At 49.8% G+C, this 15,295-nt stretch overlaps 2 protein-coding genes across 2 annotated transcripts; one reads left to right on the forward strand and one right to left on the reverse strand.

Moving 5' to 3' along the window:
- Window positions 1-7,804: 7,804 nt before the first annotated feature.
- Window positions 7,805-9,185, forward strand: GUITHDRAFT_71713 (hypothetical protein; the record flags this gene model as incomplete). Its single annotated transcript, XM_005831853.1, has 10 exons — window positions 7,805-8,098; window positions 8,145-8,273; window positions 8,320-8,381; window positions 8,428-8,491; window positions 8,544-8,596; window positions 8,653-8,700; window positions 8,749-8,794; window positions 8,839-8,936; window positions 8,976-9,052; window positions 9,109-9,185. 10 exons carry the CDS (start codon window positions 7,805-7,807, stop codon window positions 9,183-9,185), a joined length of 948 nt encoding a protein of 315 aa, XP_005831910.1.
- A 5,238-nt stretch (window positions 9,186-14,423) lies between these two features.
- Window positions 14,424-14,989, reverse strand: GUITHDRAFT_108979 (hypothetical protein; the record flags this gene model as incomplete). Its single annotated transcript, XM_005831854.1, has 2 exons — window positions 14,424-14,840; window positions 14,888-14,989. The coding sequence occupies 2 exons, from the start codon at window positions 14,987-14,989 to the stop codon at window positions 14,424-14,426; spliced, it is 519 nt and encodes a 172-aa protein (XP_005831911.1).
- Between the last annotated feature and the right edge of the window lie 306 nt (window positions 14,990-15,295).

Below are 15,295 nucleotides of genomic sequence, written 5' to 3' on the forward strand. Positions count from 1 at the left end.
TCTGCTTGATCTCACCTTCTTGTAGACTAAGGTATGTGACTAAACCCTAAACCCTAAACCCTAAACCCTAAACCCTAAACCCTAAACCCTAAACCCTAAACCCTAAACCCTAAACCCTAAACCCTATTATTATTATTATGTGAGTTTATTAGAATGCTAGAATGTTGCTCGGCCTCGTTGTGGGCTTATGCAATTTAATCCTAGTCTAAAGAGGCGCTCGAGCACTGGGAGTACACGGCCTACAATGCGAACCCTGCTTCTGAGGCGTCTTTCTACTCTATACTTCTGCTGTCTTCTCTTGGCTTCCTCAGCCTCAGTCAGGAGAGTTGCCTCTCCTCACCTTGGCCTTCGGTCACCACCTACTCTACCTCCATTCAGCTTCCTCAGCCTCAGTCAGAAGAGTTGCCTCTCCTCACCTTGGCCTTCGGTCGCCACCTACTCCTCCTCCATTCAGCTTCCTCAGCCTCAGTCAGGAGAGTTGCCTCTCCTCACCTTGGCTTTCGGTCGCCTCCACCTTCTCTCCTTACCTTGAGCTCAGCTCAAGCTCGGTACGGGCTCGCCCCGTCTTCTTCCTCGCCCTCGCCTTGCTCTTCCTCCATGTCTTCCTCTTCTTCGCCATCTTCCCTCATCTCCACCCGCAGTCGGTCCTTCTTGTCCACCTTCAGCGAGCAGGCCAGCACATGCATCTCTGCGAATTTACTCAGTGCTATGAACAGGAAGCTAAGAGATCGACGCTCTATGTCGTCGCTCTCCGCCTCCTGCTCAAGCTCAGCAGCTGCCGTTGCCCGTGGCGAGAACGCGCTGCCCCTCCTTGCCTTCTTGCTCTCTCCTTGCACGCGAGTCCAGCGCTTGCTCTGCAGCCACTTCCCCAGCTTCTCCTTGAGAACGTTGCGCCCAACTCCCTGCTCCTCTGGCATCTTCGCCCACTCTCCCAGCGACATGAACTCCAGGCTCCCCGGAGAGTAGAAGGTGTCGTGGAGGTTGCCAACGGCCTTGTCCAGGACCAGCTTGATCGGCTCGCTCGTCCCCGCCTCGTTCAAAGAAGCTGCATCTTCGATGACTGCTGACAGCTCGCTGACGAGCTGCATGTCCTCTTGGCTTGACGGAGATGCTGCCTCCATTGTGATCCTCTCCAGGTCTGTAAACTCCAGCCACTCTCCCTCGCTCTCCTCCTGTCGCTGCGCTGCGTCGCTGGTGCCCCGCTGACCAGCCGCCTCAGAGTCAGGCTCCTTGTCGAAGCCGACTGCTTCGAGCTTGGTTGCTGCGCCTTCGAGATAGAAGGGCAGCTCCTTCATCATGCGTCGAGCATCCTCCGTGGAGCCGAGGAGGATGCATAGCTTGGACCCGTTCCAGGACTTGGTGTTCAAATCCTCCTCCATGTCGATGCCTTCAACTTTGATCTCGAGCCTGTTAGCGATCTCCAACAAGACTCTCTTGACTCTTGCGATAGACGTGTTGCCGCCGTTGCACAGCCCCTCCATCTCCTTCCTCGTGAAGCGACCAGATGCCGCCGTCGACTTGATGATGATCTTGATCTCCTTGCCGTCCTTGCCGCCTGCCTTCTTCTGCATCCTTGATGCCTTCTTCAACTTATTTCTGGACACAAAGCGATCAGCTGTCAACTCGACTGCGAGCGCCTCTCTGATCTTCGGGTCCTCGCTGAACAGAGTCAGGTGTACTCCCTCCATCGCTTCGCTCTCTCGGAAAGCTCGAAATGCTGTATCATTCGCCTCTGGGCAGCTCGAGGAGACGATCCACTCCACCTCCCTCTGTCTCCAGATGACGTTGGCCCCTACAGCGATGAAGCCTTTCTGACCTAAGCCTTTGTGGACTTGCTGTCCTGGCGCCCCAGCGACCAGCATGCCTGCCAGCGGCTGGAGTTGGACCGCTGCAAGGGACTGGCGCAGCAGCTGATAGCGATAGACGGCAGCTATCTCAGCCGTTGTCATGCCGCCCAAGGTTAGCAGGTGAGTCAGCTCTGCCAAGCTGCCCCCTTTGCCCCAGGGTCCTCTCTTGGCTCGAATCTTGAAAGATCGATCGTGCACGATGCTCACATGTACAGCTGTGAACTTGCGACCATCGATCGCGAAGTCCTCTCTTCCCTGCCAGAGCTTCTCCGCTTGTGCATTGCGGAGGAAGGAAACAGTCACCGGGATCTCCTCAGCACTCGCTATCTCGGGTCTATACGGAGCCTTCCACATGATTGCTTTACTCTCTTGCACTGAGTCTACGATCAGTCCGATCTCTTCAAATTTCTTCTTCAGCTTTTCTTCATGGTTGACATACACCGAGGAGATGCCCAGGAGAGTCATGGAGATGAAGGAAGTCACCTCGTTGCCTGCTGAGGCGGTGTATGTCTCGACCTTCTCCTTCTTGGCTTCTTCAATCTGCTGCATAAACCACTCTCTGGATGCGTCACTCCATCCAGCCATCGCTTCTTGCAGAAACTCACGTCGTGCCTGCTGACATGTCGAGCGGATGGCTTCTGCGATAGCGTCGGGGGTGCATCCCTCCACAGCCTTGCAAGCCTGGGCTGTCCTGCTGTTCGGATAACGCTTCGCGAAGCTCTTCACCCTCTCGACGAGATCAGCTTCGAGGACAGAGGCATCCACAAGTCCGCTCTGCGTGTATTGGCATGATCTCCGATACAGCAGGTTGCGAACATTTTCATCATACTGAAGAACCATACTTAGAAAGCTATTTGAAGTATACAAACCTCTTGCTTGCAGCTTCCTTGGCGCCCTGGCGGCTTCCCCTACACGTGACGAGGAGCCATGCTGCCGAAAATAACGGCGCCTCTAAACCCTAAACCCTATTATTATTATTATTATGTGAGTTTATTAGAATGCTAGAATGTTGCTCGGCCTCGTTGTGGGCTTATGCAATTTGATCCTAGTCTAAAGAGGCGCTCGAGCACGGCCTACAATGCGAACCCTGCTTCTGAGGCGTCTTTCTACTTTCTACTTTTGCTGTCTTCTCTTGGCTTCCTCAGCCTCAGTCAGGAGAGTTGCCTCTCCTCACCTTGGCCTTCGGTCACCACCTACTCTACCTCCATTCAGCTTCCTCAGCCTCAGTCAGGAGAGTTGCCTCTCCTCACCTTGGCCTTCAGTCGCCACCTTGGCCTTCGGTCGCCCCCTACTCCTTCTCTACTTACCTTGAGCTCAGCTCAAGCTCGGTACGGGCTCGCCCCGTCTTCTTCCTCGCCCTCGCCTTGCTCTTCCTCCATGTCTTCCTCTTCTTCGCCATCTTCCCTCATCTCCACCCGCAGTCGGTCCTTCTTGTCCACCTTCAGCGAGCAGGCCAGCACATGCATCTCTGCGAATTTACTCAGTGCTATGAACAGGAAGCTAAGAGATCGACGCTCTATGTCGTCGCTCTCCGCCTCCTGCTCAAGCTCAGCAGCTGCCGTTGCCCGTGGCGAGAACGCGCTGCCCCTCCTTGCCTTCTTGCTCTCTCCTTGCACGCGAGTCCAGCGCTTGCTCTGCAGCCACTTCCCCAGCTTCTCCTTGAGAACGTTGCGTCCCACTCCCTGCTCCTCTGGCATCTTCGCCCACTCTCCCAGCGACATGAACTCCAGGCTCCCCGGGGAGTAGAAGGTGTCGTGGAGGTTGCCAACGGCCTTGTCCAGGACCAGCTTGATCGGCTCGCTCGTCCCCGCCTCGTTCAAAGAAGCTGCATCTTCGATGACTGCTGACAGCTCGCTGACGAGCTGCATGTCCTCTTGGCTTGACGGAGATGCTGCCTCCATTGTGATCCTCTCCAGGTCTGTAAACTCCAGCCACTCTCCCTCGCTCTCCTCCTGTCGCTGCGCTGCGTCGCTGGTGCCCCGCTGACCAGCCGCCTCAGAGTCAGGCTCCTTGTCGAAGCCGACTGCTTCGAGCTTGGTTGCTGCGCCTTCGAGATAGAAGGGCAGCTCCTTCATCATGCGTCGAGCATCCTCCGTGGAGCCGAGGAGGATGCATAGCTTGGACCCGTTCCAGGACTTGGTGTTCAAATCCTCCTCCATGTCGATGCCTTCAACGTTGATCTCGAGCCTGTTAGCGATCTCCAACAAGACTCTCTTGACTCTTGCGATAGACGTGTTGCCGCCGTTGCACAGCCCCTCCATCTCCTTCCTCGTGAAGCGACCAGATGCCGCCGTCGACTTGATGATGATCTTGATCTCCTTGCCGTCCTTGCCGCCTGCCTTCTTCTGCATCCTTGATGCCTTCTTCAACTTATTTCTGGACACAAAGCGATCAGCTGTCAACTCGACTGCGAGCGCCTCTCTGATCTTCGGGTCCTCGCTGAACAGAGTCAGGTGTACTCCCTCCATCGCTTCGCTCTCTCGGAAAGCTCGAAATGCTGTATCATTCGCCTCTGGGCAGCTCGAGGAGACGATCCACTCCACCTCCCTCTGTCTCCAGATGACGTTGGCCCCTACAGCGATGAAGCCTTTCTGACCTAAGCCTTTGTGGACTTGCTGTCCTGGCGCCCCAGCGACCAGCATGCCTGCCAGCGGCTGGAGTTGGACCGCTGCAAGGGACTGGCGCAGCAGCTGATAGCGATAGACGGCAGCTATCTCAGCCGTTGTCATGCCGCCCAAGGTTAGCAGGTGAGTCAGCTCTGCCAAGCTGCCCCCTTTGCCCCAGGGTCCTCTCTTGGCTCGAATCTTGAAAGATCTATCGTGCACGATGCTCACATGTACAGCTGTGAACTTGCGACCATCGATCGCGAAGTCCTCTCTTCCCTGCCAGAGCTTCTCCGCTTGTGCATTGCGGAGGAAGGAAACAGTCACCGGGATCTCCTCAGCACTCGCTATCTCGGGTCTATACGGAGCCTTCCACATGATTGCTTTACTCTCTTGCACTGAGTCTACGATCAGTCCGATCTCTTCAAATTTCTTCTTCAGCTTTTCTTCATGGTTGACATACACCGAGGAGATGCCCAGGAGAGTCATGGAGATGAAGGAAGTCACCTCGTTGCCTGCTGAGGCGGTGTATGTCTCGACCTTCTCCTTCTTGGCTTCTTCAATCTGCTGCATAAACCACTCTCTGGATGCGTCACTCCATCCAGTCATCGCTTCTTGCAGAAACTCACGTCGTGCCTGCTGACATGTCGAGCGGATGGCTTCAGCGATAGCGTCGGGGGTGCATCCCTCCACAGCCTTGCAAGCCTGGGCTGTCCTGCTGTTCGGATAACGCTTCGCGAAGCTCTTCACCCTCTCGACGAGATCAGCTTCGAGGACAGAGGCATCCACAAGTCCGCTCTGCGTGTATTGGCATGATCTCCGATACAGCAGGTTGCGAACATTTTCATCATACTGAAGAACCATACTTAGAAAGCTATTTGAAGTATACAAACCTCTTGCTTGCAGCTTCCTTGGCGCCCTGGCGGCTTCCCCTACACCTGACGAGGAGCCATGCTGCCGAAAATAACGGCGCCTGCCGAAAATAACGGCGCCTGCCGAAAATAACGGCGCCTGCCGAAAATAACGGCGCCTGCCGAAAATAACGGCGCCTGCCGAAAATAACGGCGCCTCTGCCGAAAATAACGGCGCCTGCCGAAAATAACGGCGCCTCTAAACCCTAAACCCTAAACCCTAAACCCTAAACCCTAAACCCTAAACCCTCTCCATCAGGACTCGTCGGAGATTCTGTTCCTGGAGCCGCCCCCGGTGTTCGGCCTATGCATACTAGAGCGGACAAGTACGTGCAGCCGGGGTGGGAGCTGGAGAAGCGGCTATCAGGGATGCGACTAGGCTGGCACCAAGAGCTGAGGAGGCTAGTCGTCCTCTTCTACGCTGGCCATGGGATGAAGGCAGGAAGGGCCAAAGAAGACGACCTGATCCCCTGTGAGGTAAGGACGATGGACTGAGACCGAGGAGGAGGTAGAGGACTACACTGTGACTCTCAGTCTGTTTCCTTGTTGTCATCGATGCCTGCAGATACCGGGAGGGTCTGCAGGAGACGGGACGGCTGCTCCCGCAGCAGGCGGCGAAAGACGTCTTGCCTCGATCATTCAACTGCTGGTGCCTGACAGAGACAAACAGCTTCTTTGGGAGGAAGCTATTTCGAAATTGAAGAGAAGGAAGACGTCAGGGGTGTTGCTTTCAAGTTAGTCAGATTAATCGGACAAGCGAGACTGCTGCAGTCTTTCTATTTGCACAGCATGATGTCAGGGCACGTGGGCGATCAGTTTGTACATTTCTACGAGAAATATGGCATTCAACTAGCCTGACTATTGAACATGTCGTGCATCGAGCATCGACATCAACTTCAGGGAAGAGATGCATATCGAGCTGCTGCCATGATCGGGAACAGCTACATTGGACTCGGAGAAGAAGGAAGCTGCTACTGCATCTAACGGGCAACTTGACCATGTGTGGGATATGCACTGTCCATGCGGTAGTCACTGATGGACCTTCACGAAATGCAGATGACAAGAAGAAATTCAACAATTCGGTTCGAGCACACTTCACTTTGTTGTGGCAGCTCCTTCAAAGTAAATTAATGTCTGAGTAAAGTCGCGTTCAATCTGGATGCCTCCAAATCTCTGTGCGAAACGTGCACAATCGTACCATTCTTTCAAACTTGAAAGAGATGCATGTGTATTGCGTCCTCTAATTTCGTTTTCAATTTCGTTTCAAGGTGACTGTCAGTGCGCCCTCGAAATATAACGAACCTGATCCAGGTTCTATCATGTAGGGTTCATCCTTGAAAGGCACAGGAAATTCTCTGTTAATGACAGGATTCTGTACGAGTGATGTACTGATGGTCCAACTGCACTCACTTTTCATCCGGGGTTTCAAGAAGGGCTTCCCACCGGCGTTTGCGAAACCAGTTAACTATACTACCGTAGTCCTAATCTTGTGCAGATCGATGTTGAGACGGCGGATGATTCCACTTCGAAATTTCCCATTGACATCAGTAAACCTCACACCATGACATGGTACCAGATTGAATGACATGCAGTGTCTAAACCTTCAACGTGGTGTAGTAATTCAAAGTGCACAGAATGATCGAAGGCATTTGCTGCAAGGAACAACGGTGCCCCTTGGATGTATCTCATGCGAATGAAGAGGATCAACTTGTTCTCTTGCTCCAATCTCCTCCTTTTGGCAATGCCGAGCGATGAGGCAGCCCTTGACGACGGTGGCCGCCCCGATTGCGCCGCCATTGTCCGTCAAGGCAAGGAGGATTGCAACTGGTACTGAAAGTAGTACTATGGCATAGGGTATGTGTCGGTACCGTACTGTAACTACCGTTAAAATAACTTGTAAAGAGGCTTGTTGAAATAAACTAAAACAAATGGATACTATGAAGTGGGGTCTCTAACTCGTTTATTAAAATAGCACGCCTAGAAGAAAAAAAAGACCCTACCGAAAAATTTAACTTGTGCCAAATTAACGAAAGGCCTGAAAGCTGAAAGTGAACGGCACGTTCCAAGGGGGGCTGTATGAGGGCTGGAAAAAGGGACTCCCAGGGAGGCCTATGTCGATTAAAGGTTATTCACAGGCCGAGCAACATTTAAGGTGCTTGGTATGCGAGCAGTGCGTATTCTGCTGCAGTTCGGGATCACAAGCAGCACACTGACGTTGACAAGCTCTCACATAATCAAAGGGACGCCTTCTCTCCCTCCTCGCCTAGGCTCATTTGGTATCGCTCGTGCCACGAAGGAAAGCTCGCAATTCTGTAGCTTCATTCATAATTTGGGGTTTTCAACGAAGTCTCTTAGCTTTCAAGTTTGTAGGGTATCTGCATCCAGGTATAGGAAAGATCTCCTTATACACCGAAACTTGAAGGGCAACAAAACAGTAAGACTGATGTCGAGCATACAAACTGGAATGACAGCACAAGAGAAATACTTGTTCGATTTGCAAGGGTTTCTTGTTGTCAGGGGAGTTCTTTCCAAAGACGAAGTTCGAGAAGCCAATGAGGCCATCGACGCTCATGCTGATCAGTTTCAGTCTCGCACGGATGATCATCTGCGCAATGCTAAGATGGGCAGTCCTCTAGCTGGAGATGGTGCAACACCTCGTTTGGACATGGGAGGAATGCTGGGTTGGCCAGCTCCTTATTCAAATGTTTACAGAAAACTTCTTGCTCACCCTAGATTGGTAAGCGAGAAGGATCATGCGCTACAATGCCTCATCTGTTGTGCAGGTGCCCTACCTCAATCAACTATGTGGAGAAGGGTATCGACTTGACCACATGCCACTTGTGATTGCATCCGAAAAGGGAGCGGAAGGATTCAGTCTGCATGGGGGCACCATCAATGCCGATGGAAATTATGTGAAAGTTGTGTTGTTCTTACAACGATTTTCTAAAAGTTTTGCAGGTTCCATACCTTGCTTATCATTTCTCACATGGCAAAATGTACAACAACCTCCTGGCCTGCAGGTGTTGCTCATGTAGGCCAGCAGAACTTGACCGCTGGATTAAACAGTGTCCAGCTTGTAGATCATCCGGCAGGTTCAGGCGGGTTTATTGTGATCCCTGGAAGCCATAAGGTATTGCTTCTTCCTGGTAAATTCCTGTGAATCTGAACTAATGCATGGATAGGCAAATTTTCCCACTCCAATGGCAGTCATCAATGGAGAAGACGGAATGGGAAGGTGGGTGTATCTTAAGCAAGCTGATGAGGTATTGATTTAGTGACTATCCGATGCAGTATAGTGTTTCAACCAGAAACAAAAGCTGGAGATATCATTTTCTTTAGGTAACCTTGTGACTTTGATTCGATACTCCCATTCAACAAAACAACCAGTGAGGGAACAGTGCATGGAGCTGCTCCATGGAATATGCCATACCAGGTGAAGTTGGAAGAATCGTTTGCCAGGCCTAAGCAATTTAACAGAGACGGATTGCGCTCTACCGTTTTGCACCTCCAACGGTTGCATATGGCCGAGCTTACTTCCCTCGATGGCCAGAGAGTTATTATGAGGGGTACACACTGTGTAATTCGTGAACTTTGATTTGACTTCTCTTTCAAAGTCTGTCTGAGGATCAACTGGCTGTGCTGGAGCCCGCTTATAATACGCGACTTGACAGACCCTTGGTTGCAGCACTTGGTCAATAAGCAGACTGACCTACTTTGTGCAGGTGCGACCAACAAGCGATCAACAAGTGGCAGTTGAGCATGAATGGAGGTCTCAAGAGAAAAAGAACTTTGACAAAAGAGTCTTCGGCACCGAATACTTCTGAGCTACAGATAAAATCAAGAGTTTGGGGATAGCTAGGAACGAATAGGATTACGGTTTTTATCCACGTTTCTTGAAAAGAAAAAATCCCAGCCCCACACCTGCAGATAACCCGAGAACTATTGATACCTTCAAAGGAGCAACAATGTGAGAACTGCAAAATCCATGTTCAATTCAATACCATTTTTTCTTGTTTGAATTTTGCACTCTGATCAAGAAGCATGTTTTCTAAGAGCGCTACCTGTAGAAAATCAAATAATCAGATGTCTTCTAGGCCAAGATGTGACCTTATTGTTGGCTGTCACAGTTTCTCCCCATGCTTGCTGATCATACAGTGTAAACGAACCGCTTGAAGCAACTTCTTTGCTTACAGTAAGTTGCTCTGCTAGCCGATCTCTTTGTCTGAAATTTTTCAGAGTAAAGCAAAAAACAAAGCATTCCGCTATGATACCTACTAAGATTTTCGAACTCCTTGTTGAGATTGATAAGCTCCCTATACAAACTATAAGATCTTGCAACAGCCAACGATAAATCCGACCGAGCCCGAGGACTCAAATTTGAGTCGTTTTCCGGCAAATGCAAATTTCTTCTCTTATCATTCGTATCGTCAGTGAGCCTAATTACACCAAAGATCAAAACTTTCATGCTGAAATTTCATGTCACATACAAGGAATTTAGCTGATTTTCAATTTCTTTGAAGTTTTTTACATCTTCTTCAGTCGCAAATGCCAACTGAAATACCCCCTGCAATATTCATCGAAGTTGATGTCTTGGTGAGAAGTCTAATAACTCCTCAATACCTTTTCGCCAGTCTGAAAAAGGGAGGGTCCTTGACCTGATAATTTCAAAGAATCAAAGCAAGGTATACACGCTCAGAAATTACCAGGAAATTCCACCCACCAGCCAGCATACTCGTCTTTACTGGACAATCTTCCAACCTTCATTCCAAATTCAGGCCACGTTTTTCGATCTACGAAGTGACAAAGCGAGTCCAAAGACCTTTCCAACATGTTTTTTGCAGGCCCAATGATTTTGATACTCGATTGAAATCTTGACAAACTATGAAGGAAAATAGTGATTCAGCGTGAAATACAAAACTTGTTAACCTGTCCTTCGCAGCAGCAATTCGTTTCAACCAGGTCTTGCTTCTCGTTGCAATTTGAAGTTTCCAGCATCCCTCAGGTAAAGAATAATAATTTCTGTCAAGCAAAGAGCTGTTATAATTAACTTTCTTGTGGTACTCTCGGATGTCTATGGCGCCCTCTCATCAGCACCACGACACTTATCACCCCCCTTGTTTTCGGCTCCAATCATTCATCTTCCACTGGGCTTCAAGCCTCCTGGATCTCCCTCCCTCCTTCACTCCCCTACCTCCCCTACCATATCTTCCCTTCCCTTCCTCTCTCCCTTCTTTGGTGTATCTTCGTTCTCTCCCTTCTGTCTCGCTATCTCTCGTGTATCGCTCTTGCTTATCACCCTCGCTTGTCGTTTTTGCTCACACACTTATTCGTTCTCTCTAAGCATATATTCCCTTTCACTTATTTCTCTTGTCGTTTACTCGTACACCTGTCTCTTGCTCGCTTCTATCTTTTTCGCATGTAGCCTATCTCCCCCTTCTCGGCCTCTTCTCAGTGCCTTCTCTCTGATTCATCTCTCGCTTGTTCCCTCATTGACTCTTTGCTGTCTAGATCCTCTACATCTCTCTCTTCTGCTCCTGCTCCTGCTCTTGCTCTTGCTCCTGCTCCTGCTCCTCCTTGTTCTTCTTCTTCTTCTGCTGCTGCTGCTCCTGCTCCTCCTTGTTCTTCTTCTGCTCCTGCTCCTGATCCTGATCCTCCTCCTCCTCCTCCTGCTCCTCCTTTGTTCTCTCGTAATACCACCTTTCTTTCCTCTCTCCTCCCCTTCCCTCTCTCATGAGTCTCACCTAAAACAAAAAAGAAAAAAAGCAACATTGTAAAACGAGAGCATGAAAATGGTGGGAGCGCGCATGGACAATCAGACGAGGTGAGAGATTGTGGGCCATGCAGCCTGTTGCTCGATAACAAATGCCATGTCTGAATCCTTGAGCCTCCCACCAACGGCTCCCCCTCCTTCACTGCCGCCATCGCCGCCGCCGCTGCCACCACCACCACCACAGCGAATACCAACCTCACTCTCCGCTGCAGCATCGCAGGCAACAAGAACGGCAACATTTTGTGAAAGAAGTTTCGCTACTACCCATCAGTCTGAGATACACGACGTTGAGCTCAGTAGGATCAAAATTTGCTGGCTGGATACCCTCCCTTCATGCTTCTTGCACGAAGCTGCCCAACTGCTAAACTCCTATTGGCCTCGCTCGCATGATGCAAGACTTCGCAGTCTCGAAAGAAAGTGTCAACTTCCATTGCCGAGAAGTCTTTGCATATGTGAAGATCTGGATGAAACGAGTGTCCAAGATGAGCTCTCGTCTGTTAGGCTCCTTGGCCATGCGAGATTGAAGCAGTGTGCCTTTCATTCAAAGGCGGTCAACTTCAACTAACAATATTTTTATCAGGTGTGAAGACGAGGACGTGATCGTTGAATCTGTCATCATCAAGAATAACCAGCGGGGGCTTGGACTTGGAAGGCTGTTGATGGATGCCGTGGAGTCGGTAAAGTTTTGAATTGTCATGTATACGCCTTCATCTTGCATGCCGTAGGAAGTGCGGAAAATGAGAAAGAAGAGAATATATCTGAGCACTTCAGACAAGAAGGTTGACACCATGGCTTGCATTTCTTATTTAATCATACCAATCATCCAGCCTTTCTATCTTAAATTAGGATATGTCATCTCTTCACTTCCGCCGAAAGCAATGTCAGGGAGTGTTCGCCTGCTGCGAGAAGGTCTCTGCAACTCTGCTTATTGCTTGCTTCATGACGATGTGTGCCCAAAGGTGACGCCAAGCATCTCCTCTCTCGCCTTGTCCGCGGCGATGTAGATTTGCTTGTTCCTAAGACTCTTTTCATGATTGATTGTGTTTATCAGAGCCAGGGGGAGACTTTGAGCTGGCTTGTCAAGGAACTAGAGAAAGTAGAAGGAGAGCAGGTATACTGAAGGATCGAATATGATTTAAATTCATTTCTCAAAGAGTTGAAGGAGTGACCAGAGAAGTAATCCCTTACCTGGTAGTCAAACAATAACATCACTCGAAGCTTTGAAGTGGAAGAGTCTGAAAAATTGAATGTTACTATTGACAGAAATCAGAGAGTCAAAGCGTGATCTTTGCTACCACGCTCTTGATGCCTGTTGGCGATCGTATTTTGAAAGCTTGGAGCATCAGCACTTTGGGTGTTGTTACTAACTGTTCCTGTTATGTAAATAGCAGATCAAAACTTCTGCGGAGAGAAACAACTTCACTTTGACCACTTTCATGCGCAAGGTCTCGCCACACATCTATGCGGGCTTTACTTCGTTTGGCGAGGGAAAAACCATTCTTACCTCGCATTTCTCAGCTTCTTTGTCTATCATTGATTTACAAGCATAGCATGGCTTGTACAGGACATCATGATTCCCAGATCTGCATAGAGGTGGCCTCAACTCAAACAAGGTCAGTGAAATCAACCTTGCATCTCTGTACAAGGAATTAGCCCGTTCCGTTTCTGTCATCTCGTTGAACGACATTCTAATCTCCTTCGATCCACAAATCTATGTGTGATTGCATCAAAATTCCAGGTGACAGTTATGAATTGCTGACCTCGCAGACTTTCGCATGCAGGCCAAGTTTGGAATCACATTGGAGGCACGCAGCATGATCTTCGGAACAGGAAGACGGTTTGCGATGAACGAATTCACAGGCTTCAATGTCTTCAAAAGTCTTCATACCTGCTTCCCCTTCACTCACAATCAAGTTTTTGGACCTTGCTTCCCTCTTCGCTCCCCTCCCCGCTCCCCTCCCCGCTCCCCTCCCCGCTCCCCTCCCCGCTCCCCTCCCCGCTCCCCTCCCCGCTCCCCTTCTCAAGCGAGAGTTGACAAGGAACGGACTTTTCGCCCGACTCCGATTGATTTTTTTTGAAAAAAAAAAAAAGATTTGATTGACCTCGCGGCCTTTCCACACTCTCGACCTGCAGGAAGCTACAAGAGCCAGCTAGCTCTGACGCTTTCAAGGGCGAAGCTACAAGAGCCAGCTAGCTCTGACGCTTTCAAGGGCGAAGCTACAAGAGCCAGCTAGCTCTGACGCTTTCAAGGGCGAAGCTACAAGAGCCAGCTAGCCCTGACGCTTTCAAGGGCGAAGCTACAAGAGCCAGCTAGCTCTGACGCTTTCAAGGGCGAAGCTACAAGAGCCAGCTAGCTCTGACGCTTTCAAGGGCGAAGCTACAAGAGCCAGCTAGCTCTGACGCTTTCAAGGGCGAAGCTACAAGAGCCAGCTAGCTCTGACGCTTTCAAGGGCGAAGCTACAAGAGCCAGCTAGCTCTGACGCTTTCAAGGGCGAAGCTACAAGAGCCAGCTAGCTCTGAAGCTTTCAAGGGCGAAGCTACAAGAGCCAGCTAGCTCTGACGCTTTCAAGGGCGAAGCTACAAGAGCCAGCTAGCTCTGACGCTTTCAAGGGCGAAGCTACAAGAGCCAGCTAGCTCTGAAGCTTTCAAGGGCGAAGCTACAAGAGCCAGCTAGCTCTGACGCTTTCAAGGGCGAAGCTACAAGAGCCAGCTAGCTCTGAAGCTTTCAAGGGCGAAGCTACAAGAGCCAGCTAGCTCTGACGCTTTCAAGGGCGAAGCTACAAGAGCCAGCTAGCCCTGACGCTTTCAAGGGCGAAGCTACAAGAGCCAGCTAGCTCTGACGCTTTCAAGGGCGAAGCTACAAGAGCCAGCTAGCTCTGACGCTTTCAAGGGCGAAGCTACAAGAGCCAGCTAGCTCTGACGCTTTCAAGGGCGAAGCTACAAGAGCCAGCTAGCTCTGAAGCTTTCAAGGGCGAAGCTAGCCTTCATACGTGAAACTGTCATACCGATAGCACTGCGGAGCAGAGAATAACTCTTTGCGAGATTTTCCCACAGATTACCATTGTGGCTCATCAACCTCACCGATGGACGTTTCCACGACCATTTCATTTCTTGTTCAGGCTTATCGTTATCATGACACAGAAGCTGCCTTTCATGAATAGACAGGGGCTGAGATCAGGTGAAATGATAGGCAGTTGTAAACATCTCACCAAGATGGTTTTTGTCTGAATAGATTTCCTTTGTTTTGATTCTGTTTGTTGTAATTTTTCTAAGGAAGTCCAAGAACCCTAACTCATGAATCTTTGTTAGCATTCTTGTAACATGAAGTATGAATGTAGACTAAAAGATAGCCCCCGGTCCTCCAATCGCTTCGCTGTGCACGCAGTGCATCGCCCAAAGATGACACCATAGCATCATCGTATCTGTTCCACTGCTTATGTTCGTGGTCAAATATGTCGCTGACGTAATGTCCAGACGACGCAGATTGTCCACAGTGCGACACGATGGCATGTAGCCGAAATTCGGAATCAATCAAGTTGCAACGAGACTCAAAGTCCACATCCTCGCTTTCTGAGTCTGCGCCCTCGTCAACATTGTCTTCTACAGAGGAATCATCTGAAGTAAGATCAACGTCAGCAGATTTTTCGTTTCCTTGCTCGCTCAGTTCTAAGGCTGCTCGAAGGTCGTCTTCTTCGGTGCCAAGCGAGAACTAGTCAAACCAAGTCATGTAAGAAACTCCATCAGATATCAAATCACCTTTGTTCTATCAAAATTGTTATGCGAAGGTATATCTTTCTTAGCAATGTACTCGGCCATTGAAGCCTGTATCGCCATCGACAGCGCTTCTTCTTCTGCCATTTGCCCCTCTTCCTTCCTCTCTGTATTTGATGTTTTTCTTGGTTTTTGTGACTGTTCAGCCATGCTTTCTTCCCTCATTCGCTTTCCAGTGAGAGAAGCTTTTCCTTGCGTATTTGCATCACTTGCCAATCCTTCCCTATCGACTTCTTCGAAGTCAAGTTTTCGTTGAATTCCTGCATGAGCCAATTAATGTGATATTCGGAAAGATATTGAATATACCTGGTGAACAATGGTCTTGCACATTGTCAAGACAAAGAACGTCGGTGTCATTCAATTTACAAGAGTTGTTTCCACGTTTGCTCTCAT

This window comes from Guillardia theta, assembly GCF_000315625.1.
Source record: "Guillardia theta CCMP2712 unplaced genomic scaffold GUITHscaffold_37, whole genome shotgun sequence".
NCBI classification, from domain to species: Eukaryota; class Cryptophyceae; order Pyrenomonadales; family Geminigeraceae; genus Guillardia; species Guillardia theta.